This window comes from Emys orbicularis, chromosome 8 (genome assembly GCF_028017835.1).
Source record: "Emys orbicularis isolate rEmyOrb1 chromosome 8, rEmyOrb1.hap1, whole genome shotgun sequence".
In the NCBI taxonomy this organism is placed as follows: domain Eukaryota; kingdom Metazoa; phylum Chordata; order Testudines; family Emydidae; genus Emys; species Emys orbicularis.
The window spans coordinates 106,558,144-106,584,535 of record NC_088690.1 but is presented as its reverse complement, the minus strand read 5'-3'; the positions used below and the strand labels follow the sequence as shown (position 1 = coordinate 106,584,535).

General features: G+C 42.3%; 1 protein-coding gene across 1 annotated transcript in view; it reads left to right on the top strand.

Moving 5' to 3' along the window:
* Positions 1–26,392, top strand: part of MGAT4B (alpha-1,3-mannosyl-glycoprotein 4-beta-N-acetylglucosaminyltransferase B) — a 96,886-nt gene that overhangs the window by 52,196 nt on the left and 18,298 nt on the right. The window contains exons 2-5 of the mRNA XM_065409562.1: positions 20,326–20,505; positions 21,108–21,248; positions 22,139–22,272; positions 25,359–25,405. Coding sequence (XP_065265634.1) covers positions 20,326–20,505; positions 21,108–21,248; positions 22,139–22,272; positions 25,359–25,405 — 502 coding nt within the window. The remainder of the gene's footprint in view (positions 1–20,325; positions 20,506–21,107; positions 21,249–22,138; positions 22,273–25,358; positions 25,406–26,392) is intronic.

Genomic DNA, 26,392 nt, shown 5'->3' with positions numbered 1-26,392 from the left:
AGCCCGTACCCACATGTTTACACAGCAATTTTTAGCTCCACAGCCCAAGTCCCATGAGCCTGAGTGAGCTGACCCAGGCCAGCCACAGCCATGCCATGGGTCTCTTACTCCAGTGTAGATGTACCCTCATCTATGAATTTAAGCCCTGAAGCATGAGTTTTTAAATCTTTTCAAAAATTGTTGTTAGCATTAATTATGATAACTCTGCATGTACTTGATATCAGTGTAAATGTACAGCCCCTTTTTGAATCTTGCAAAGTTCTTGCCCTCAGTGACTTCCTGTGGCAATGTGTTCCATGGTATAATTACATATTGTATGGAAAAAGTGTTTCCTTTTTATCGATTTTGAATTTGCAACCTTTTTTAATTTAATTGAATGCCCCCCTTGTTCTTATGTCGAGACAGAGAGGACAGAAGTGCTTGATCTACCTTCCCTAGACCATTCATTCTTGTATGTACTTTCTATCGTGATCCCTGTTGTCATCCCCTTTCTAAAGTAAACATTCCCAGTCTTTTCAATTTCTCCATCGTTTTCCAGGCCCTTGACCATTCTTGTTGCCCTTCTCTGAATCACCTCTCATTCTGCAACTATCCTTTTTGAGATGGGTTACCAGTATTTCACATGGTATCCCAGATTAGGCCACATCATTGATTAATATAATGACTTTCTCCGTATTATTCTTCATCCCATCTTTTTATGCATCCTGACATCCTGCTTGTTTTTTCAACTCCAATTGCACATTGAACAGAGCTCTTAATTCAGCTGTCTACAATGACTGCCAGGTCCCTTTTCTGAGCTGGCAGTTAATTTTGAACCTTGTAGGGTGTATGAATATCTTAATTTTTTCTCTGACATGCATTACTTTGCATTTATTGACATTCAGCTTCATGTGCCTTCATGTTGCCTATTTCCTGTGCTTGTCTAGCTCTCTAAAGTTCCTCTCAGTCCCCTCTGGTCTTGACTAACCTAAATAACCTTGTTTCATCTGTAAAGTTTTGCAACTCACCCCTCTTCTCAGATCATTAATAAATATATTAAACATTAGACTTGGTATATAGAAACTTGAGGCCCTCATTGTTAACTTTATGCCAGGATGAAAATTAGTCATTTAATTCTATTCCTTTTCTGTCTCCTAGCCAGTTTTTGATCCATGGTGATACTTTGCATCTCACTTATTCATGAGAATACTTTGCTACTTAGTTCCTTTAGTGCTGTCTTGTGAGGGACCTTGTTGAAGGACTTTTGCAAATCTAAATAATAGGGCTGTCAAGCGATTAAAAAAATAATCACGATTAATTGCGCAATTAAACAATAATAGAATACCATTTATTTAAATATTTTTGGATGTTTTCTACATTTTCAAATATATTGATTTTTAATTACAACACAGAATACAAAGTGTACAGTGCTCACTTTATATTTATTTTTGATTACAAATATTTGCACTGTAAAAAACAAAAGAAACTGTATATTTCAATTCACCGAATACAAGTACTGTAGTGCAATCTCTTCATAATGAAAGTTGAATTTACAAATGTAGAATTATGTACAAAAAAAACTGCATTCAAAAATAAAACAATGTAAAACTTTAGAACCTACAAGTCCACTCAGTCCTGCTTCAGCCAATCGCTTAGACAAAGAAGTTTGGTTACAATTTGCAGGAGATAATGCTGCACGTCTTGTTCTCACTTTCAGGTGACATTGTAAACAGGCATTCGCATGGCACTGTTGTAGCCAGCATCGAAATATATTTAAAGATGCTCTAAAGATTCATATGTCCCTTCGTGCTTCAACCACCATTCCAGAAGACATGCGTCCATGCTGATGACGGGTTCTGCTCGATAACTATCCAAAGCAGAGCAGACCGACGCATGTTCATTTTCATCATCTGAGTCAGATGCCACCACCAGAAGGTTGATTTCTTTTTTGGTGGTTTGGGGTTCTGTAGTTTCCACATGGGAGTGTTTCTTTTTTAAGACATCTGAAAGCATTCTCCACACCTCATCCCTCTCAGATTTTGGAAGGTACTTCAGATTCTTAAACCTTGGGTCGAGATATCCTTAGAAATCTCACATTGGTACCAGCTTTGCGTTTTGTCAAATCTGCTGTGAAAGTGTTCTTAAAATGAACATGTGCTGGGTCATCATCTGAAACTGCTATAACATAAAATATATGGGTAAAACAACAGGAGACATACAATTCTCCCCCAAGGAATTCAATCACAAATTTAATTAACACATTATTTTTTTAACGAGCATTATCAGCATGGAAGAATGTCCTCTGGAACGGTGGCCAAAGCATATGAATGTTTAGCATATCTGGCACGTAAATACCATGCAGTGCTGGCTACAAAAGTGCCATGTGAAAGCCTGTTCTCACTTTCAAGTGACTTTGTAAATAAGAAGCAGTCAACAGTATCTCCCATAAATGTAAACAAACTTGTTTGTGTTAGCAATTGGCTGAACAAGAGGGAGGACTGAGTGGCCTTGTAGGCTCTAAAGTTTTAATTTTTTTTGTTTTTGAGTGCAGTTATGTAACAAAAAAATCTACATTTGTAAGTTACACTTTCAGAATAAAGGGATTGCCCTACAGTACTTGTATGAGGTGAACTGAAAAATACTATTTCTTTTATCATTTTTACAGTGCAAATATTTGTAATAATAATATAAAGTGAGCACTGTACACTTTGTTTTCTGGGTTGTAATAGAAATCAATATATCTGAAAATGTAGAAGAACATCCAAAAATATTTAATAAATTTAAATTGGTATTCTATTGTTTAACAGTGCGATTAATCGCCATTAATTTTTTTAATCGCCATTAATTTTTTTGAGTTAATCGCGTGAGTTAACTGCAATTAATCGACAGCCCTACTAAATAAATTATATCAATTGCTTCTCTTTTATCCACTAATGTATTGACACATTCAAAGAATTCTAAGAGATTAATTAGAGATGATTTTCGTTGACAGAAACTGCTGGTGGGACCCCATCATGAGATTTTCTTGTTCTTCAGCAATTTTCTGCAGTTTAAATGCTAAAGCTAGAAGTGCAGATTGAGGCTCAACCCATTCAATCTGATTCACCCACTTGGATCTGATTGAAGATTTGTCACCTAAAACCTGTTCTGGGAGTGGGTGACGACAATTTCATTGTTTCAAGTTCTCTCCCTTCTCTAAAACTAGAAGCGTCAGGCAGGCATGCATGATAGATTCAGCACCTCATTTTTCAAACAGTGAGGCATAGATTGCAAGGATTATTATCCATCAGAATGTTGCATCTGTCAACTGTGTGCTCCAGCAAGCCTCTGCATCACAGCACTGAGCACTGCTTTGGGCCTTGGATCTAGGCTTTATCTCTGCAGACTGATTCTAGTCCCTCCCTTCCCATATGGCGTGGGATATGAGCGTTTGTCTCCGGTATTCCTCTGTCTGTGTGTGTGTGTGTGTGTGTGTGTGTGTGTGTGTATATATATATATATATATATATATATATATATATATATATATATATATATATATATATATATATATATATAATATGTGTGTGTGCACCCATTATGGCAATGCTCCCAGTCTCTGAAATAGTACGTGCTAAAGGTGTGTGTTTAATGTTTTCAGAAGGTGTGGCTTGCATATTTTCTGAACGTAGATTTGAAATGCCAGCACCCACTCCTACTCTGGAATTTTGGAAGTACAATATGGGGTACTCATATAGTTCTATATATATATATATATATATATATTTCCCCCTCCTTTGAGTGAGTGTGTGGTGAGATGAAACTGAAATCAATAAGGAGATGAATTAGAATATCATTGCACGTTTTGCAGTAAAAATGGTAACTGTGTGTTACTGAGTGTTCCTCTAATTGGTGGTTCTTCACCATCTAATCACACAGTGCATTTCTAGTTCATTCTGTGGAGTTGTTGCAGGTTGAAATGTTAAATATACCACAGGCTCTTACTAAATAAAAAATCCATACGGATTGCAGTCTGTGGGAGTGTTTCCTGCACTTGATTTTTTTTTTTTTTCTAACAGTCTGACATTTAATAAATCTCCTATGAAGACTGACATGTTGGCTCAGCACAATAGTGGTGTGGTAAGTGTGCTGATTTGTCTTTCAAATCCAAGAGCTACTGTCAACACTGGGGCTGGAAGAAGTGCTGTGAATCAGGGATCAACATGCTAGTAACATCAATAATGTGCTGAGCCAGCATGTTGGCCCTTGGGAAGGCTTACTAAAAATCTGCTTGTTCTCTAAAAGGCTGAATTATATTTCTGACAATCTCTGCAGCCAGACTGTGTTTTGTGGGGTGAGGAGCTTACTACTGCTTCCCAATTTGATAAATCTACTAAATATGTACTCTAAACTCCACCTATGTGGAAATGCAGTCTCTCTTAAACCATATGGCCCCAAAGCAGGAAAGCACTTAAGCATGTGCTTAAAGTTAAGTATCATTGTAGTGCTTAAGTGCTTTTTTGATTAGTGGATGCTTTCCGGAATCTGGGCCTTACGTGTTCAAAAAATACACAAACAAACATGTAAATAATCCCTGTTGAGTAAACTTGGAAAATTAGAAAACTCTCTAGAGTTCTTAGTCAATGACAACTTCTATTTCAAGGCAGTTGTTTAGTGAGAATGTGCCATACTGCATCAGCCATGAGTTATTTGAAAATGGCTCACAAGAGGAAGTAACTTCCTGAGTTGTACAAATGGTGCCTTTGTATATAACTGCTATTGTATAAAATAAGATTCCAGCCAAATTAGGGTTTTTAATCCCATCTCTCTTCACCTCTTTGACAGGCTATTTAATAGACCTAGTTAGAGCCCTGCACAGATACAAAATTTGTGTCTGCATCTGATCCACGATTCACAAAGATGGTCCATATCCATGGATATACAGTGGATATCTGTGAATTTGCAGGATTCTAGACATTGTAGTTATTTTGTTTAAATAATAAACCCCAATCAAATTTTGAGACCACTGTCACTCCCCAGGATAGGGGAGGGTGGCAGTTTGATCTGTGACATGCTACCTCTGAGCTGAACACTTGTGTGTTACAGTGATTTGGAAAATCTCCTTTTTTTTTTTTTACTTAGTTTTGGATCTCCTAATTCCATATGAGCCTAGCAGTATTTTCCAATGATAAACAAAAATGAGCTTCCCAGTATTACCAGTGATTGTTGTCCATATTGCTTTACTATTGTGGCATAAGGTCTTCTAACATTGTAAAATGGGACGAGACATATCCCTTCTTTGGCTTTTGATTAACAATCTGGAATTCCTTGAGGCTCTTGGGTGGCTTAAATCAGATGGGTGGTGAGCACGGAGTAATGAACACTTGGGATATTTATAAAGTGGGAATGCGGCTATCCTGTGAACAAATAATGGATATATGTCTCTTACTTAAATAACATTTATCCAGCTATCGCAAATACAACATTTTTTTAAGGGAGGCAGTTAACTCAAGGTTACTCGGAGCTTTTAATTCTCTTAAATGTGGTGTTGATTATGGATAAATCAAAATAAAACTGAATTTCTTTTTCTTTTCTTTTCTTTCTTTCTTTCTTTTTTTTTTTTTTTTGGTTAGGGGAAGCATGATAGGCTGTGATTGGGGGGCATAGGGAGCTGACGGGCAAATTAACTAGGCCATGAATATACTCGCGGATGTGCAGACATTGGAAATAGAATCAGCTTCTCTGTGGCATAATATGAGGGGGTTTTTTTGTTTGTTTGTTTTTTAATTTTATTAATTGTTCCATAGAACGTGCATGGACCCAGGATAAATTGTTATAATGCTAAATGTACATATTATAAGGTAGGTATAGAATCATAGACGATTGGGGTTGGAAGAGACCTCAGGAGGTCATCTAGTCCAACCCCTTGCTCAAAGCATGACCAACCCCAAATAAATCATCCCAGCCAGGTCTTTGTCAAGGTGGGCCTTAAAAACCTCTAAGGATGGAGATTCCACCACCTCCTTAGGTAACCTATTCCAGTGCTTCACGACCCTCCTAGTGAAATAGTTTTTCCTAATATCCAACCTAGACGTCCCCTACTGCAACTTGAGACCATTGCGCCTTGTTTTGTCATCTGTCACCACTGAGAACAGCCTAGCTTCATCCTCTTTGGAACCTTCCTTCAGGTAGTTGAAGGCTGCTATCAAATCCCCACTCACTCTTCTCTTCTGCAGACTAAATAAAACCAGTTCCCTCAGCCTCTCCTCGTAAGCCATGTGCCCCAGGCCCCTAATAATTTTCATTGCCCTCTGCTGGACTCTCTCCAATTTGTCCACATCCTTTCTGTAGTGGGGGCCCCAAAACTGGACACAATACTTCAGATGTGGCCTCACCAGTGCCAAATAGAGAGGAATAATCACTTCCCTTGATCTGCTGGCAATGCTCCTACTAATGCAGCCCAATATGCCGTTAGTCTTCTTGGCAACAAGGGCACACTGTTGACTAATATCCAGCTTCTTGTCCACTGTAATCCCCAGGTCCTTTTCTGCAGAATTGCCACTTAGACAGTCGGTCCCCAGCCTGTAGCAGTGCATGGGATTCTTCCATCCTAAGTGTAGGACTCTGCACATGTCCTTGTTGAACCTCATCAGATTTCTTTTAGCCCAATCCTCCAATTGGTCTAGGTCAGTGGTCCCCAACCTTTTTCGTCTGGCGGGCGGCAGACAACGAGCCACGGAGGACCGTGGCAGCAGACAAGCATCGGCCGAAATGCTGCCGACAAGCGGCAACATCAATAGGTGTCGCCGCTGATTTTCGGCAGCGACACCTCTGGATGACGACAAGCAGCGTCATCCAAAGGAGTCGCCGCCGAAATGCCGCTGAAAATCGGCGGCGACGCCTATTGACGTTGCCGCTTGTCGGTGGCATTTCGGCGGATGCTCGTCCGCCGGCCAGTATGCGGGCACGCTTAGACGCCCTGGCGGGCGCCATGGCACACACAGGCACCGCGTTGGGGACCCCGGTCTAGGTCACTCTGGACTCTGTCCCTACCCTCCAGCGTATCTACCTCTCCCCCCAGCTTAGTGTCATCTGGGAACTTGCTCAAGGTGCAAACCATCCCATCATCCAGATCATTAATGAAGATGTTGAACAAAACCGGCCTCAGGACAGACCCCTGGGGCACTCTGCTTGATACCGGCTGCCAACTAGACGTTGAGCTGTTGATCACTACCCATTGAGCCCGATGATCTAGCCAGCTTTCTATCCACCCTATAGTCCACTCATCCAATGGAATAGAAATAAGTATAGGAAACTTAAGGTACATTTTATGTCAGATTATTATAAAATGTCTATTTTGGACCAAGATTTTGTAATATCCAGATGATTCAGAATATTTTCAGCATATTATATGTTTACACAACGGTTCATCTGATCTTTCTCTGAGCAGACACAACAAGAACTGTTAAATTTAATGTTGGCATTCCCTAGAATCTATTTTACCTGACACGGGGAGAAGACTCTATTCCAGGGGTCGGCAACCTTTCAGAAGTGGGGTGCTGAGTCTTCATTGATTCACTCTGATTTAAGGTTTTGCGTGCCAGTCATACATTTTAACGTTTTTAGAAGGTCTCTTTCTATAAGTCTATAATATATAACTAAACTATTGTTGTATGTAAAGTAAATAAGGTTTTAAAAATGTTTAAGAAGCTTCATTTAAAATTTAAATTTAAATGCAGAGCCTCCCGGACAGGTGGCCAGGACCCGGGCAGTGTGAGTGCCACTGAAAATCAGCTCGCATGCCGCCTTTGGCACGCGTGCCATAGGTTGCCTACCCCTGCTCTATTCGTTCTGTGGCTGAATGGTATTGATGCTTGTCTTTGTCTGGACACTCAAGTTCTTGAACAAAATGTGGTACTTGTATATGGGCCTGTTATAAGGACTAACTTCATGACTGTTAATGATTGGATGCTTTTTTCTCTTGTTTTGTTGTCTCTGGAATTTTACCTAAATACTGAAATATAAAGCAACTGATTCCAATTTGGGATTTCTAGTAGTGGTTGGGTGCCAGATTTTCGAAAAAGCTCAGTTTGCATTTAGGCACCAAATGAAGTAGCATATCCTCAAATGAAAGCAGCGCTCCCTTGAAAATCCATTTCCATTGTAGATGTTGTGCATTCCTGAAAATCTGGTCTTGAGTCATGATTAATTTGTTACATAGTTTGCTTCTTTGCTAACTTTGAAGTGGGTTAGGGAGTTCTCTATGGTTTTTGTATGAGTATACCTATCCCATTAAATTAAAATAGTTCAGTAATAAGATATAGTTCCCCAGTCTGTCTCTAGTCTTTATGCATCAAGGAAGACACCTTGTCAATCAAGAATCTTCCTGGTGAGGGTAGTTACTGTGTTGTTGCGCTGAACTGGCATTCAGCTAAGTGAAGGGGACAGCTAACTATTTTGATTTCCTGGTAAATCAGTGCTTTCTTGAATGCTACAGGCTGTCACAAGCATGATCTGTAGCACCAGATGGTCCAGCAGAATTGCTTTCTGCTCAGGTTCCTTGTGGGATACATCTAAAATCATGTTTCATGCAGCAGTTTTCCTCCTTCCAGGAACAAATTAGCAGACGGGAGGTCTAATTTAAAGACAAAAACTTATTCTTGGTGGCATGAGCAGTTTATTATGTAGTCATTACTGATACCTGTGTAATCCTTGCAGGGGTTTTCACGCTCATAGTTCTGGTTGCAGTGAGGTTTGCATTTAGAAAGAACTAACATTCCTCTTTTTCACACTTAAGTAATCGAATTTAGTCCCCAAGTTTGGGACAATAATTTCACACACACAAACTCATTGGTTCTATGGAACTTGTTGAACCAGAACAATATACAGTGAGTGTAACTTAAGAAACCTACACTGACCCATACATAACTCACTTAACTACCAGAACACGCAACCGGTAAATGTAGTCTGCGTTCAAGGGTGCCTGGTTGGCTTACTTGGGATGAGGTTGGTGAGATGTGAGTGGCAGCAGGGAGGTAGCCGAAGTTGAGAAGGGGACTGAGGAGTGGAGTATTCTGGGATGTTGAATTACTTAGCAGCTTGTTTTTCTGCTTTCTGCAGTTTGCTTTGGTGGACAATGCTGTCTAGCAACCTTTACTCAACCTCACCGTCTTTGTGAGAATTTTAAAGTACTGGCCTTTGCACTCCAGACAAGTCCACCTTGTGATACTAATGCAAAAAAGTGTCGGGAATTAGTAAATTGTATTGCAAGTCTGCCATATGTAATTTGAGTTGTAATATTAGCTAAATTAGTGCCCATATCTACATTATTTATGTCCACGAGCAAGGCCTCGGGATCAGATGCTTGCATATTAGAGCTACAGTGTGTTGGAGGCAAATATAACCTATTCTAACTTGATGATCAGCATTTTACCCATATTTGAAGTAAAACCAGAAGAGGTAATCCTCTCAGATTAGGATTAAATTCCTTGTTAGAGAGTTCGCAGTTACCTGCACTAACTAGGCTTGGCTTGTAAGCAGAGAACTGGAACTTCCTTTCCAGCTAATTGTATTTGTTTCCTTACCTTTCTGCTCTTAGGAATGAGCATTTGCTTCACAAGACTGGAGAATTTGAAACAAAATAATCAAAATATGCAGTTGCCCTTCAAAAACCAAGATTTTATAAAGACAAAAAGTCTGGGTTTTTTTAATTTTATAAAATTTTATGGAGTGGCAAATGCAGTTTGGAAAGACTTGGTATTCATTTGCTGAAAGACTAAGGTGGAGAAATCTCAGGCTTTGGACATCAATATGCTCTGCTGGGAAAAGTTATCTTCAAAGAACAAAAACAAAGCTAATTGGTCCTGAAATGCTGACATATTTAAAATGCACAAAGGGCTTTCTGGGAGATTATGATGCGGTTTTAAAGACTAATACAGACTGAAGACATAAAACTCCTGACAAATGTGGATGTGGACTAGTCTCAGAGGCTCACAAGCCTGGAATTTTAATTGCACTTGTGATACTGTGTGACTCCCCTGCTTAATTCTAAAGTTATATCTCTGCTTCAACATTGAACTGAAAACCTATGAGTAAGAGGTAACATTACTTCCTCCCCTCCCCAACTAGCAAACATGGTCATTGTTTTTATATCAATTTAAGAAGAGCAGAGCCACAGAGAATTCTCTGTGGTGGTGAAGTATTTGCATGTTAAGTGGACACTGTCTTAGCTGGCCCAAAATTTTATCTGCTTCAGTGTTTCTGATCTGTTTGCAGAGCCAATATAAACCTTATTTTATTTCCCCAAACAAATGTTTCAATCTTCTTAACTGAGTCAAGACAGACATGTGGGTGGGTCCCACCACCACCAAAAAAAACCCATGATGTATACATGCCATTGATTTCAGTGGGGGCTGCTCAGCATCTCTGAAAATCAGGCCATTTGTACAGATGCTTAAATATGGACTTGGAATACTAACTTTAGGCACACTTTTAAAACAAATAATCTTGGCCATTGTTTTAAAGAGCAACCCAGTGCAGGGAAGGAAGCCAGAGGGAAGAGCCTTCTGTGTGAGATTGTAAACTATTAAAGTGATTCTGAAAAATGTCACTCCAGCTTTTCTAGTGCAGTTATCCTGACCGCCAGCCTAGTTGTGCTCCAATAAACTTTGCTCGTAAGATAATGAGCGACACCTTTGTTTGAGAACTAGCTGACTGTTCTGGGACTCAGTAGCTAGTCTGTAAACAGAGCCATCCCCTGTGTAGACCGTACAGCCGACTGTATTGTAGAATAACTTTTCTCAGTTCTGACCTTGATTCCTGAATGGGGGTAGGTTTCAAGAAAGACTGTCGCTAATGGCTGAGGACCAAACATAGCAACGTGTGAAACCTGGCATTCTCCCAGGCCTGTAGATTTTCATTTCAGCACAGAATGTTCACGAGGTAGCAGAATACCATGTCTGAGATATTCTGGTATCCCATTTGTTACCATCAACTCTCTCACCCAGCACAGACATGCACTATGTCACAGGTCAATTTATGTTATGTTTGCTTTCTTTACAGCAATATATTGTATATCAAGAAAAGGGAAACCACAAAGTAACAGACACACTTTTTTGGTTTTTTGGTATGTACGGTGAGAATTTGTATCTGGATCTCTGTGTGCTTGATTCTCCGGATACTTTGAGAACTGCCGTTGCGATTATTTTTACACTTGGAGGCCATGGAAGAAAAAATGTAGATTTTCAGAATCTGTCTATTTGAGAAGTGTAGCTAGGAGCTATTTTGAACAGACACTAGCACAGAAATTTGTTCAGCCTAATTAGAAGCAAGTCCCGCCTTCTGTGTTTTGAACTTGCTTTTATGTGTGGGAGCTAAATCTGTTTTTCCTAATGGCTTTTCAAAGGATACCTTCCGTCACTCAGGAATTGGGCTCTTCTTTTGTGAGGGCAAGGGGAGGCATCTTCCAACTACACATTATGTGCTGACATTTACAAAATGGCATGATGGGTAATCCAGAAGAAATAAAATCATTCTATAGTTGCTTTAATGCTTTAGTTCTCACTTGTCCAAGCAGGAAGCACTGTAATTAAATCACAAGGTCATGTGTAACTTCACAGGGAAGTGAAAAGCCTCCTATAGACATTATAGAATAAAAGCATTAAAGTTAGATACAATTTCACTTTTTCTACCCTTAGTTGGAAATGCAGCAAATTGCTACAATTGGGCATCAGCACTCCGGTTGAATGAAAAGTACTGCTGTCTGCTTGAGCAAGCAGGTCAATAGTGAATGAATAATCAGTGACATTTTCCATTTAACTCTGACATGAGCAGAGAGTAATGCCCTAGAAAAAGCCATTAAGCAACGCCTTAACCCTGTTGCCAGTCTTTGCAGACCAGGCCCCAATATCCAGCTTTAGTTATTAGGAGGGGGGGAAAGATTAGATGATGTTGTTTGGTTTGTTAGGACTTACATTGCTACTGTAGTTGCCCCAGCCATACTGAGAACCCATTGCACTAAGCACTGTACAAATATAGTAAATGACAGTTCTTGCCACACAACTATTCGGTCTTGTTTAAATAGCTCTTGTTTTTACTTCTTACTGGATGCTTTGTGTGTATTGTTTGGTTCAGTTAAAAGGTATAAATGGTATAAAAGCAATACTCGGGAGCATTTGGGAGTTCATGGGCATCTGCTTGTATTTGAGTTCGATACCATCAACCTAAAAAAAAAAAAAGTTTCAGGTGCTACACCCGCCTCTGAATCCCCCTGCCAGTTTTTTGTGGTTTTCAGAATTTTTTCATGTATCTCTAAATAGTTCTCTCTCTTTTTGCAACATTGCAGTGTGAAAAACTTGAACACAAAAAAAGGGGAAAACTAACTGGGGGGGGGGGGGGAGTAGAACGACTTATGCATAAAGTGCTGTCAAACGCACAAAGTAAACAGGGAGGTGGGGGGGTAAATTTTTTTTTCAGTAATCTTAGCTGTTACTTGTAAAAATAGATAAAACATTTTAAAGCAGGAGTGTAATTTTTAAGTTAATGAGGTTTCTTTAACCTTGCAGCACAGCCTTAATCCTAGTAGAGGATAGTCTGTTTTATATGAATGAGAGCTTCACAACTTTTAACAAATTCGGAAGCCCTGGTTTCATCTGCTTAAATTATTAAACCTTTAAAGAAGTGTGTGTGTGTGTGTGTGTGTGTGTGTTAGTGTTAGAAGGGGGTTGAGGAAAATAGGAGTGAAAATTAACTTTCCCTGCAAATTCCAGCTAGGGGAAAGGATTAATTACAGAATTGACTGAAAACATGTCATGCCTTGGAAACTGCATTTTATAACTTACGTTCTACAGTTTTAAGATGCAAGCTGCTGCTTATTTTATCATCTAAACTCTCTCTTATGAACCCCAAAACTGAGAATGCTCATGGAATCTTCTCTCTCATTAAGGGGCCTAAGCTTATATTTAGAATTGTATTTGGAAATTTCAGTGTAATGTTTCAGTCCAGCCAGTCTGCAAAACTGCAGAGTGGTAAACTATCGGCAGAACCAAGCTAAGTCTCTGGAGTCAACAAGAAGCTTACATAGCCGGTACCACAGTCAGCAAGGTAAAAGTAGAGCTCTTTTTTACCTCTTCAATTCATTCTCAGACATAAGCAGAAGTGCAGATTATATGTGACAGGGTTTTAGTTGTGTGTGACACTCTTGTTCTAAGATGTTTTTGGGGTGTTCATAACTTCTAAAAAAGAAAACCCATCTTTAGCTTCGCTAGCTGTACTCTTGCCCTCAGTCCAGGGTGACTGTGTGTAAAAGTTTGTTAAAATCCCATTTTTCCACTGCAGATATTGAAATGGGGAAAATGTGCTTTTCATGCTTCTAATAAACTTCCTATCATTTTGTGCATTAAACTTAGGTGATTTCATTTTTAAAATTAAAACTTTGCAATGCCTGCCTCCCTTATTGAGGAATCTGTGTAAAATAGGGGACAGTTTGGGTCAGAAATAGATAATAGAAAATCTGTTCTTGTGGCGCACCCATTGTTTATCAGTCTTTTTTAAAGCCTGCACAGAATAGTATATCTGCACACTGAACTAAAAGTAACAGCTGTTAAATGTATGCCTAGAGATACTGGTATGAGAACACAAGACCCAGAACAAGCGTTGCAGACTCAAAGCATACCAAACAGTGGTTTCTTGCAGTCCTCTTCTTGTCAGTATAGACAGAGCCCTGGTCCCATGTCGGTGTTTGCTTAACAGATATGCACTAATTCTGTATCTTTATTATGAAAACTGGCATGGCCTTTTGCCTGTGCTAGATTTAGTAGTCTAATATTAGTTGAATAAATTTTGTCTTGGGTTAGGGTCTAGTGATTCATTCTGTAGCTTCTAACTGTGGTCAGTCACGCATGTGTAATATTGAATTGCCCAGTTTCATTAATAATAGAGTAAGAAGAAATACAGGAAAATTAAAATTATATGGGGGGGAGGGATAGCTCAGTGGTTTGAGCATTGGCCTGCTAAACCCAGGGTTGTGAGTTCAATCCTTGAGGGGGCCACTTAGGGATCTGGGGTAAAAATCAGTACTTGGTCCTGCTAGTGAAGGCAGGGGGCTGGACTCGATGACCTTTCAAGGTCCCTTCCAGTTCTAGGAGATGGGATATCTCCATTAATTATTATTATTATTATTATTATTAATTATTATTATTATTAAAAATGGTTAATTTATTAAAGTTTCTAGTCTATTGTACATGTGTAGTCAAATACCACTGAAAACAATTCTTTCCATGTCTGCTTAAAAAAAAAAAAAAAAAAAAAGGGCAGACTGACATGTAGTTTTGCTTTGAAATAAGATTACCCGTATGTTTATAGTGCACCCTTCATCATGGTATGAGAGGATCTATGGTTATATAAGCAACTAGTCAGTTTGTTGCAGGAGTCAGTGTGTGGAATTCTTGGCCCTGCATTACACAGGATGTTGGATTAGATTATCGTAATGATCCTTTCTGGCCTTAAAATCTATTAATGTGAACATACGAATGGATCCCTTCTTACGCACTCTGGGAGGGTGCGCTTGGTTGGTTGGTTTCTTTTCCCACCTCACCCTACTTCTCTTCCTTTCGTCTCACATTCTGTCTGTCCTCATTGAGCTATTCTAAGATTGTTGTTGCAAAGAGAGAACTGAGTTTTACTGTTAGTTCCTGAGCATGGAAAGTTTCATGGCTATTCACATGCCTCGTGGAAAGGGGATCCTTCACGTCTCAGGGCCAGCTACCATGACGGCCTGTTTCCCAAATCCTGTTAGCCTTGTTCTTGGCATTGTTATCTTGATCATTACTGATGACCACAGCTACGGTCTCAGAGGTAGTCAGGGCCCAGGCTTATTGAAAGCCTTGAAGATTAGGGTCTTGTGTTGAATCTCTTTTTGGAAAAGGGACCCAGTGCAGCGTGAGGCATGCTGCGGTGATGTGTCTTAGTTGGCTTGTGTTGCTTAGAAGAGGGTCTACTGTGTGTTGGACTTGGGTCTGTTTTGTGATATGAAGTGTCAGCCACAGGTGCTGTGCATTGCAGTAATTGAGCTTGGAGGAGATGAGCATGTGGATCAGCTGCAGCTACACCTTATAGCAAGGGATGCGACTTCCTGGCCAGTTAAATATGGTAAAAGGCATTTCTGCTTATTGGTGCCCTTTGGGTCCCCAGGAAATCCCTAAGACTGAGTACCACCTCAACAACTGGAGGCAGATGTCCTGAATGGAGAATGTGCCTGTTTATAATGTTTTCCTCCTCCTAACAGTATTGCCTCTGTTTCTACAGGTTTTCATTTGCACCATCTAGTTGTTATTCAGGTGCTTCTCTTCCTCAAACACCAGAGCAGCTGAGTTACTGGGTTCTGTGTCTGATGTGAATGTGGTATAGAGCAGTGTTTCACGTGTTAACTGGTGTAAAAGTCCATGTCCTCGCACAAGCTCCAGTAGCAGTTTTATTACGTTGTTGGAGCAGTTTCTTAAGTTGAGGGGGAGAAGAGAGGGCTAGAATGGAGCCATGTGGGACTCTGCAGGGGAAAGCTATCAAGGCATAGGAGCAGCTGTTTCTCCATCACCACCTTTTGGGTAAGACCTGTCTAAATTACCGTGAAGCTGACTGCCTCCGTGTAAGTTCGAAAGCTTGTCTCTCTCTTACCAACAGAAGTTGGTCCAATAAAAGATGTTACCTCACCTTCCTTGTCTCGCTAATACCTCTAATCAGAAACATAACTGACAAAATACTTTAACAAAAGGCTGTTTATTAATAGTGTATTTCTTTAAATGCCCACTCCACTCACAGGTTTTTGGGTTGATGTTGTTTTTTATCATCCCAAGAGCCTTCTTGTGCCATCTGGCTAAGACCACAATCTGTGCAGGTTGAGGTCCTGCACCCTGTCCTTAATTATTCACGCTGATCCACTTGAAGCAGCTGGGGCCATGGACACAGCTGGAGATTTGGCTTTTGGTCCTGGCTGTGATTTCCACACCCCATCCTGGATTGGATCGGAGTTATGGTTGCACTATTTCTAGCTGTATATCCAAGTAGTTCATATTTATGAAGAGAGGAAGCAATGTTATTACTGAGCTTTTAAACTAGAATTTTAATCTAACCAGTGTGGTTTTTTCCTTCTTACCAGCGTCCTCACTTCTTGGATGCCACACTGCAGTTGGTACATAGTACTCTCTGGAGAGTGGAAAATAAACTGGAGAGTTTCATGCAGGAGACAGGCTATTTTTTGTGTCTTTTCTGGCTGCTGTTCTCAGTAGCCTCAGTTGCCATAGTAAAAACAATAACATTGTCTTGTGTGGCGGCATCCCCTTTTGCAAAGTGATTTGAGAGCCAGTTCAAAGAAGTCCTGATAACTTTACCCTCACTTGGACATAGCTCTGTCGTTTTCAGACGCTTCTGGTGCTGCTTCCTATACGGAAATCGCTCAAGGCAGCATGAACAAAAGATGAAAGTGCTGCACTGAGGGACTCTTAAAGCTGTGACCTACAAAGGATTTTTTTTTTAATCGGGCTCGTGCCTTCTTTGTTTCCCCTGTGACGTATAAAAGAGACCCAGGGTGTGCTGTGCTGTGTTTTGTTTAAATAAAGTTCCAAAGTTTAAAAAAAAAGGGGGGGGTAGAGGGAAGGGAAAGAGAAGCTATCAGGAGCATCAAGCTGGTCTTCTCTAGTTTTGCTGGAGGAACAAAGCATGTGTGTCATGAGCGCTCATGGCTTAATTCTGCCTTGCAGAACTGCCAAGATTTGACAGGCAAAAATCTAGCCCACCCTTCCCATCCACCCCACATACCAGCCGTGAATGCTCATTTGCATGTGCACACCCCCTCTTCTCTGACTCATAAACATCCCTTGGACATGTGCTCTCAAACTTGCACAGTCTTGGAGGCATGCATATTGTAATTCAGGCTCTTCTGTGCTGTCAGGTACACACACCTGGACATGCTTTCTATTTCACACACACTTGGAATGTCTCTTTGTTTTGTTTTTAAACCCAGCGTTCAGGTCACCTTTACACCGTACATTATAAAGAAGCAGAGAAGGGCAAATGCCCAATTTCTTTTCCCTTGTAGGAAATCTTTAACAACATGGGCAATTTTTATATAGCACATTTTCAAACCAAGGTGACTTTAAAATCAGCCAGGTTATATATTAACCCCCTGGAAAACTGAGTCGAAAAGAGAAATCGAGATTGTGCTTTAACTATAGCTTTGCTACTATAATTGCCTGTAGATTCTGGACTCTTGCTCCAGGGTATAGATTTGAGGCAGAACGGTAAATGTTTAACGTTCTAAATGGGATTACACACACAAACCAATGTTCAAAGAACACTATTAAGGTCGCAAAGTCAAGCACTCATTAATGGTGCCTGTGCTAGACCTGGGGCTCTAAGGGCTTTCAGGCTCCGAGCTCCACGGTAGGAAGCCTGGAAATCCTGGCATGGCAGAATGGCCCTGGAGCTGCTGGTCCCCAGCGGCCCACCAGGCGAGCTGGTAGGGAACCCGGGCAGGTATCTGACAGAATCCTGCCTGTGTTTCGACAAAATTTCTTCAAACCTGAACTGTTTTCACAAGACGTTTCCAGTTTGGAGTAGCATTTTCCAACAAAACTCTGTTTCATTGGAAAATTTCCAGCCAACTCTATTCTAGATGTGAGTGCTCAGCACTTCTACAAGTCATACCGCAGCGTCTCAAGTTGGGCATATAGAAATTGATGGACATACAATTAATGGCCACCTGTGAAGAGTTTGGTTTAAGTGACTTGACCAGGATCACATAAGAACTCTGTGGCAGAGGTAGGGATAGAATATAATGATCCAGGGCAGCACCATAAGACCATCCTTTCTATTTCTCACTCACTCTCTACATCCTTTCTAACTTCCTCAACAAATGAGGCAGGGATCTTACAGACCACAGTCTCCTTTACTACACAATCCTGATTCAGCCATCCTGTGCTCTAAATGAGCCAGGGGTCCTTTGGAAAAAATAGTAATTAAAGCATATCATAACACACATGCACAAGGTTGCACAGGCAGTCTTAATTCTGCATTTCCAAACTTTTGAGTGCTTGACTTTGCAATTGTAATGTTTTAAACTAGGTTTCTTATACATAATTTCCTAAGTTTCTAAAAAAGCAAACTGCAAAAATAGAAATTCCCTTATGTGGCGGTGTATTGACAAACACATGGGTCATCAGCAGGGTTGGAAGTTTTAGATCCACTGCATAGATCTCTGCCACTGGAGATAACAGAGTAACTGATAGGAGCAGTAGTTTGTAATTGGCTCCTCTTCTCTATTGCATCAAACATAAATTACTTGTCTTCACTTTCAGGGCTCTTCATAGCCTGTCTCTTCACTACGTATTACCTCTTATTCACTATCGAGATGTCAGCTTTTGCCACCAATCAGCCCACGATGCCTGCTTCCATTGTTCCCTCATTAAATTTTCAAACAAACACCTTTGTGCTTTATCTTATGCTGCCACTTGCACTTGGGAGGACCTCCCCGCAACCATCTGCAGAGTTATCTCCTTAGCCTCTTTCAAACTCTCCTTTTCCATGGAGCCTGCAAAAACTTGACAACAGCTGAGCTGCTGCTGTGCTGAAACCTCTGCCTATCATGCTGACCCAATATTGTCTCATTGTTCCCTTATACTCCCCCATCTGTCTGTATTGTATCATCTGTTGTCTTATATTTACACTGTAAGTTCTCTGGGGCAGGGACCATCTTTTTGTTCTGTGTTTGTACAGTCCCCAACGCCGTGGAGTGCTGGTCCATGACTAGCGATTGTACATGCTATGGTAATTCAAATAGTAATGATGAAGGGGGGTGAAACGCCCACTCTGCCAGTGTGTTTCACAAGTATTTGCTGACCGCAGAGGAATGTTGAGACAAGAATCTTGGGTTCCATTCCAAGCTCTGGAGGGGCGTGTGCTCTAGTGGGCACAGACTCTTCTCCAAGCGTGACCCTTTATGTGCTGTCTCCTGCAGCCTGTCCCTACCCTGGCTCCTTGTCCCAGTCTCCACTTCCTCAGGCTAATCTTCCCAGTCCCAGTTTCCTTGACCATGCAATCCTGGTCTCCCCATCTGTCAGATCCCCAATTCCCACCTCTCCCCGGTGTCTCCCCCTCCAAAGTCCAGTCCCAGTTCTCCCACTCCTGCCCCAACTCCTTGTCCCCAGTCTCCTCACCCAACCAGTTCCACTTCCCCACCTGCTGACATCTCATCTGACTAGTCTCTCTCCTCCCTAGTCACTGGCTCCCAGTTCTAGTCTTCCTTTTGGGGCCGCTCATCCAATCTCAATCCTCATCCCTTAGCTCCTTCCCCAGCCTCACCCCTCACTGGCTCCTTCACTCATCTCATTGCCCAGGCAGTCCAGGTTTTCCTCCCACACCCCAGCTCTTGGGCGGCCGGTGACCCAGCCCCTGGCCCCTCCCCTTGTGCCTGAGACCCTGCCCCCCTTCTACTTTCCCCTCCCCCGCAGGAACCCAAAGCATCCCCACCGTGGCCCCACTGCTTCCAGGTGCGGGGGAAGGAGGGTGACGAGGCCCCAGCCCGGGTGCACCACAGCCTCAGCACCCACAGCCCTTGTGCGGCGTGGTCACCGCGTCCCCAGCCTTGGGGCTCCAGGCAGCCAGCACGGCCCAGCCCTGGCAGCCCCGAGTTGCTGGAGGAGGCACACTGGCATTGGGGTGGGGCCACGGTAGGCTGTTTGGGAAGGCAAAGCCTCCCCTTGCCTACGATACTCACCGCCCATGCCCCAGCTGCTTGTCAGATCGGTCTCCCCTGCCCTCATTCCCTCACTGGTTCCTTGTCCAGCCACTCCCAGTCTTCCCCCCAAGCCTCGTCAAATCTGTGTCTCCCCCAAGGCAACTGAGTCCCAGTCCTGTTCTCCCCCTCCCGTACTGCCAGTTTCCCTCACAGTGGGAGGGAAAGTTATAAGCAACTGACAAAAGGGTGTTTTAACAGGAAGGGCCAAGCAACATTAGTTAGTGGTGCTACCCGCTCTGCCTGTATTATAGAACCCTCAGGTAAAATGGCCAGTGCTCTGAGAATTTTACTTGCTGTGAAGCGCACATGGGTGAGCGACAGAGGGTCCTGTGGCACCTTTAAGACTAACAGAAGTATTGGGAGCATAAGCTTTCGTGGGTAAGAACCTCACTTCTTCAGATGCAAGTAATGGAAATTGCCTCCGAATCAACCAGTGATTTGGCAATACTTCTCCCTCCCTCTGTTTTAGGTTTGGTGCCTAGGGCTGCGGAGTGGGAGAATGGATGACTAATGACACTTTGCCTTTTGGAACCTGTCACAGCAGGGGGAAAAAGTGTTTCCTCTCTCTTCTCTCTCCACAGGTGAGGTTGTGGATATCTATCAGCGAGAGTTCCTAGCGCTCAGAGACCGTCTGCATGCTGCTGAACAGGAGAGCCTAAAGCGCTCCAAGGAGTTGAACCTGGTCCTAGACGAGATAAAGAGAGCGATCTCTGAGAAGCAGGCTCTACGGGACGTAAACCGGACATGGAGCAGTTTATCTGGTGAATCAGACTTTAACAGAGAGAAGCTGTTGCTATAGAGGAGGTAGTGAGGTGTGTGTTTGTGTAGGGCTGCAGATAGGATGGGCAAGCATAGGCCAAGGTCCAGATCATCTCTGATTTAGCATGAAAGGCTTAAGAGGTTCAGAAAATCTATTTGAATGGAGATGGCCATGCACCGTTAGACATTGAATCATGCCTCTGCAGATAATATACGCTAACTTGCTTGCTCATGAGCTTTTATCACCAATTGTATGCCAATATTGAACGTTTATGAAAAGCAGGTCACAGTGGAGGGTTTAGATTTGCTCTCTTATTTCAAAGTGCAAAAGTTGATTGGATGGGAAAATTGGATCTTTTTGATAAAATCTGATTGATCTTCATTCTCCTCCCCTCAAAGATTTTGGACCTTATTCAGTGCCTTTACACACAACTCCCACTTACGTTAGTGGGAGTTGTGGGTGCACACTAAGAAGGCTGGGTGGATTAATCTAGTGATAATCTAAAATGGCCAGATTGCCCTGTGACGGGGTTTTGTTGCTAGAAGCCTTGTGATCTCTTCCTGTATGGCATCCTGCATATTGACTTCCTTTTCCTCCTTTAAGATGAAACCAAATTAAAACTCTGGAATATCACCAACAAGAATGTGCTGCATCTTCCCACCATCTTTCACCATTTGCCACATTTGCTATCCAAGGAGAACAGTCTACAACCCGCTGTGCATGTGGGACAGGGACGCACTGGAGGTAAAAGCAGCTGCTGCAGCACTAAGATCCAATGTCTCTTCCCTTCACTTTACGTGTGCCCTTCTCCTCCCCTCCATTCCTGGCTCGAGAAAAGCAGGACTGGAAGTAGGGGAGCACATTCCATGCAGGCTTCCTCACTGCATCAGTGCATTAGGGTGGATGCGCAGAGTGTAGCCCTTATAAGTTAAGAGGTGCAGGGAGATACTGTCTGTGCTTTAACCAGCACTAAAGTGATATTTGACCCCTGTCTGTCTGATGATTTTACTGCCAACCCTCAGTAAAGTTTCTGAGCCGCTCCCATGTAAAGTCAATGGAATGGCAAAGCCCCTAGTGGACTTCATGGGGTCCCTGGCACTTTTCCTCTTCTTGGGGTAAAAACACTGCTTGAGATAGGGGTTTTTGTTTGTTTGTTTGTTTTTTTTAATTTTTATTAATTTACTTTTTTTTTTAATGTTGATTTGTTAAGGGTTTTGTTGGTTGGCCTGTTCTGGGCAGAAGAGGTCTCGGTCTTGAGTGTCTTTTTAGGGTTGAAAGGCCTTTCTGAAGAGGAACATTTTGCAACATTTCCTAAATATCAGTCTTAAAGCTGTAATAACTGTACTGAATGCTTCAAAGGGAGGCCCTGCATGCTAGCACACCGTTCCTTTTTGTTTCCTGGCCAAACTGTTCATCAGAAAAAAGTTAACCTGCTGATAGGGATAATTCAGCGAATTAGCCCTGGGTAGCCACAGGCGTTTTGGTCACTAACCCATTTTCCTATTGATGGAACATAGTGCTAAAAGCAAGTAGAAAGTGAGACCTTGGGGGCTGAGTGAACAGTCTTGTTTGTTTTCCTGGCCTATTGCCCTGTGTTTGTCTTTCTGAAAACACTTTGCTTTGGTTCTGAGCAGTGTCCATAGTGATGGGAATCCCCAGCGTGAAGCGAGAGGTGCATTCATACCTTACGGACACCCTGAACTCCCTGATCTCAGAGCTCACCCAGCAGGAAAAGGAGGACACTGTGATTGTTGTTATGATTGCTGAGGTAACGTGACCCTTGTATCTATTTATCCCGCTTCATCAGCTCTTCATCCCCTTTCTCCGGCTGACAGGGACTTGGTGCTGGTCCAGGAGGCTGAATGCAGCCATAAAACAGCAGGATGTCTTGTCATGGATGAGGGCCAGATCCACCGCTGTAGAGGCAGATAAGCCCAACCTTGGGCTGTTGTCTGACAAGGTTCATCAGGCACATCCCCCTGATGGGGGCCAGCAGCCTGTTTTTAATGTGAAACAGTGCTTGGATGCGCTCTTCTACAGAGGGTCAATATGTTAGCAGATGATTACATTATAGCTGCCAACATGGCCCATGCATTCATCTTTTTCATGTAAGTTGTGCTCATTAACCTCACTCGGCTCCTACAAACTCCACAGCAGCTGTTGACTGAACCCCTTTAAACACCACTCCACCTCATGCATGCTTCCCTCCCAAGACTCCATCATGTTTTCTCTGCAATCTCCCAGCCCATTTCTCCAAGGCTAAGACTAGCATATTTTGTTGCACTGATGCCCAGGGCCAGAATCAGTTGCTAAATTCAGGAGCTACAAAGCCTTGGTGCGTTAATCCACTAGAGCTGCTTTTATCTAGGGGTTTATAGGGTTATTTTTCGCCACCGCTTTCCCCTCTGGATTATTTTCTCAAGCCTAAAATGCATTTGTCTTAGTTTTCAGAAATCCACTGAGCAAGCAAAACCTCAGTGGTGTGTTGCCGGGAGCAGAGTGAAGATAAATACCTGTCTTTGCTACCTGTTTAGCAGCAATTAGATGGTTTGAGTGGCATTATGCTTACAGGTCTGTAGCTTGCCTTTTTTATACAAAAGGAAAGCGCACTCTTGAGGAGCGAGTGGCTGCTATCCAAAGTGCTGGGGGGTGGAGGGGGTTGGATTAGTAGGTTCCTCCTGGGACTGGGGGGCATGGGTTTGATTCTCTCCTAAACTGCTTCATTGGCAGGCTGTGATTTTGGGCAAGTCACTTAATGCCTTTGTGCTTTAATGTACATGTCTGTGAAATGGACCTCACAGGGATCGTGTGAGGATTTAAAGGAAAGCATCCATGTGAAATTACCTTTTTTAAAAAAATTGATTCACAAGGATTTTCAGGTACTGAGTTCCCCCTGCCAAATTTTTTTCCCCTCACTATATTTTAAAAATGTTTTTCCTTCTTTTGAAGTATGACCGACTGTCTCAGATAGGGGAAACTGATTGTGGCGAAACAGTGAAATTAATTCTTAAATAAATTGCCAAATGCACAAAAACGGAGGGAATCTTTCTCCTGTCTCAGTTACAGCAATAGTAGATGTTACAGGTAACAATAGACGGTTAAACTACTTCAGGAAGAAGGGATCAGTAGACTCTGTCCTTTTAACTGTCAGGTGTTGCAAGATCTGCAGGAGGGCGCTATAGAAGTGTGAACTATTGCTATGCTTGTTACACACCCAATCCAGACAGTGCATTTCTTCGTACATCACTGCCTATGGGTCACGAGTCTTCAGGCCTACGGTAGAAAATGATATAAAAGATGGTATGAGATTTGAACAGTCATCAGATAGCTTGAAGAATCTAGGCAACACGAAGCTGCCACTGTAGTCTTAGGAGGGGCAGGGGTGAAGATAAGAGAACTGATATGGGCTCCATCCTGAGGGGTTTTAATGACTGCCTCTAAAATTTAGAGTATTTCAGAAACTGAGAACCAACTCCCAATTCAACAGTATCTGGCTCTGACAGCTAACTTCCTTCCTACGAGTTGTGAAAAAAATTCCACTGGGTCACCGAGGGAAGCAGCCTGCTTATTATGTTGTAAGACTCCAGCCTGAGTCCTCTAGCTGCATTGGCACTGGGACAGCTGTCCCTGTCAGAGCAGTTAGACACAGCTGTAATAGGAAGAGTCCTCTTGGAGTGGGTTTGCTGCATTGCAATGTGCTGTCACGGTGGGGAGGAACCCCATTCCTCCCCTACATCATCATTTAAAGCAGGATGGCATGTGTGGGCAGATGTGGTGTTTGGTATCCGATGCGAAGTGCTGAGGCAGTTATAGTGACAGATGGGAGTTGTGTGTTCGCTCCCAGAATATAAGGCCATCTTCCTTCCTTTTTGTAGCTGTTTTCCCAGCTCTTCCAGGGTAAGAAATCAGTCTCTCGCGGTGGTTCTGAGAACCCTTGGAGAAGGGGAGCTCGTCTCTCTAGAAAAACTTGACTTGTCATTATTCTGGGTAAAGCACCTGGGCTTGACCTCTCACTCCTCACCCCAACATGGCACCAAATCTGACACCACCTCATACTGAGCAGGACATTGCAAGCAATTGTTTAGCACTTTCTCCTGGTGATGGTAAAAGTCATCGTCCCTCCTTTTCAAATCCCGGCTTAAGACTTGTGTTCGCTGTTTCAAGAGCAGTGGAACCACTCGGAGCAGTAAAATCTTTGGAGGCCTCTTGATCCAGCATTCTGGAATAGAGGGCATGGGACCTTATTTTCTCTCCACTGGCCCCCTGCATGAGTCTTCGCATTTATATCTTTTCTATTAGTGTCATGCAGCATGATTAGCCTTTTCCCCTGAGCTGCTGATAGTGACCAGGTCAAATCTCAGGACCAACTGAGAGATTCAGGTTTGCAGCTGAAATTAACCCAAAATATAAATACACGTTATAATAGAAACCCCTCTGTTTTGCTGACGAAGGTAGAATTCCTTTTCTGTCGGGGACTGTTCATTTAGTTAAATGCCAACAGCCTGCTTGGTACTGTACAGAAAATAGAGGAGGATGTGATCTTTGGCCCCAGACACTTAGTATTTTTATTTGATTTAACACTGGCCAAACCGGAGGAATTTGAAGAAGAGTTCGGTTTTGATCCACCAAAATGGGGAGAGGATTTCAGGCATAAGGGCCATACAGAAGAAGGCCTGGAGCTGAATGAATGGCATATGGAAGTGTTGACAGCACAGACTAGGGAGTACTAGCAGTGGCTTCTGAGATGCAGGCCCGGGCAGAGAATAAATCCGGATGAGGCATTTAAAGTCTTGATGGTTGGTTTCTCTGAAACTGAATGATCTCTTCTTACAATGTTTAACTTTTTATTTTCAGACAGATGAACAGTATACAACTGGAGTGGCAGAAAACATCAAAAACTTGTAAGCAATTCCCATTCGTTACCCTGATGTGAACTAGGCGTGTAACAATGTAACAGCCTCGTTAAAGAAAATAAATGTCTTTTTGTTTGCTTGATTTTTCCGTTATAAATTCTAGAGTCTCATCCTGTCTCTTAATTAAGCTGATCCCAAATTCATCTCATTCTAAAATATATGGTATTGTAACTTTAATTTCTTTCTGATTGTATCCAACCAGTTTTGTGCTTTCATGTACTCAATGCACATGATCTTGCCATCTGAGTCGCTCTTCCTGTCCTGTGTTGTTATGAGAAGATGGATTATTTATATTTACAGTCATCCTGGGGGGGAGGGGTGTTCCTATTCTCATATAGTTCAGCATCCTGCCTGCTCATAGAGTCAGAGCAAGTGAACAGCATGACTGGCACCAAAATAAGGCTGTTACCGCCTAAGTGTCCATTTCCCTGCCCCTTTTTGCTACACCAGGTTAGGTTGCATTCTTTCTCTGGCACTGCAACTGTGATCTCTCTGGAATTGCATGTTAGTGTAACAAATTTCTGCCCCAGAGTTACAGTGGTCGCCGCAACTTCACAATTGCTAAATGTTGGCGAGAAACCTGTGGTAGATGGTTATTAGAGAGCTGGTCCAGGCATTAGCAGCATCAGAGCTCAAAGAGGAAGAAGAAAGCAATTGTGGCTTTGAATCCAGTCCAGCTTCCATGTCTGCATGTTTCCAAAGAACCACAGTAACCTTAAGAGCAAGACTTTTTAAAGGATGATGTGACCTAATGGCTCAATTCAATTCCTGAGCTGGTGATGGGAGAGGGCGTGGGACATGCTTCCAATAATAGAAAAGCAGAAAAGCATTGTATTCCTACTGCACTTGTAGAAAAGCTGAAACAGAGCCCTCTGTCTTGCTGTGCAAAGTGAGGCAGATCCACCCTTCTGCCTTTTGTGGCAGGAGTGTATACTTAGCAGGGGATGATGAGCTGATTGTCTGAGGTACCCTGAT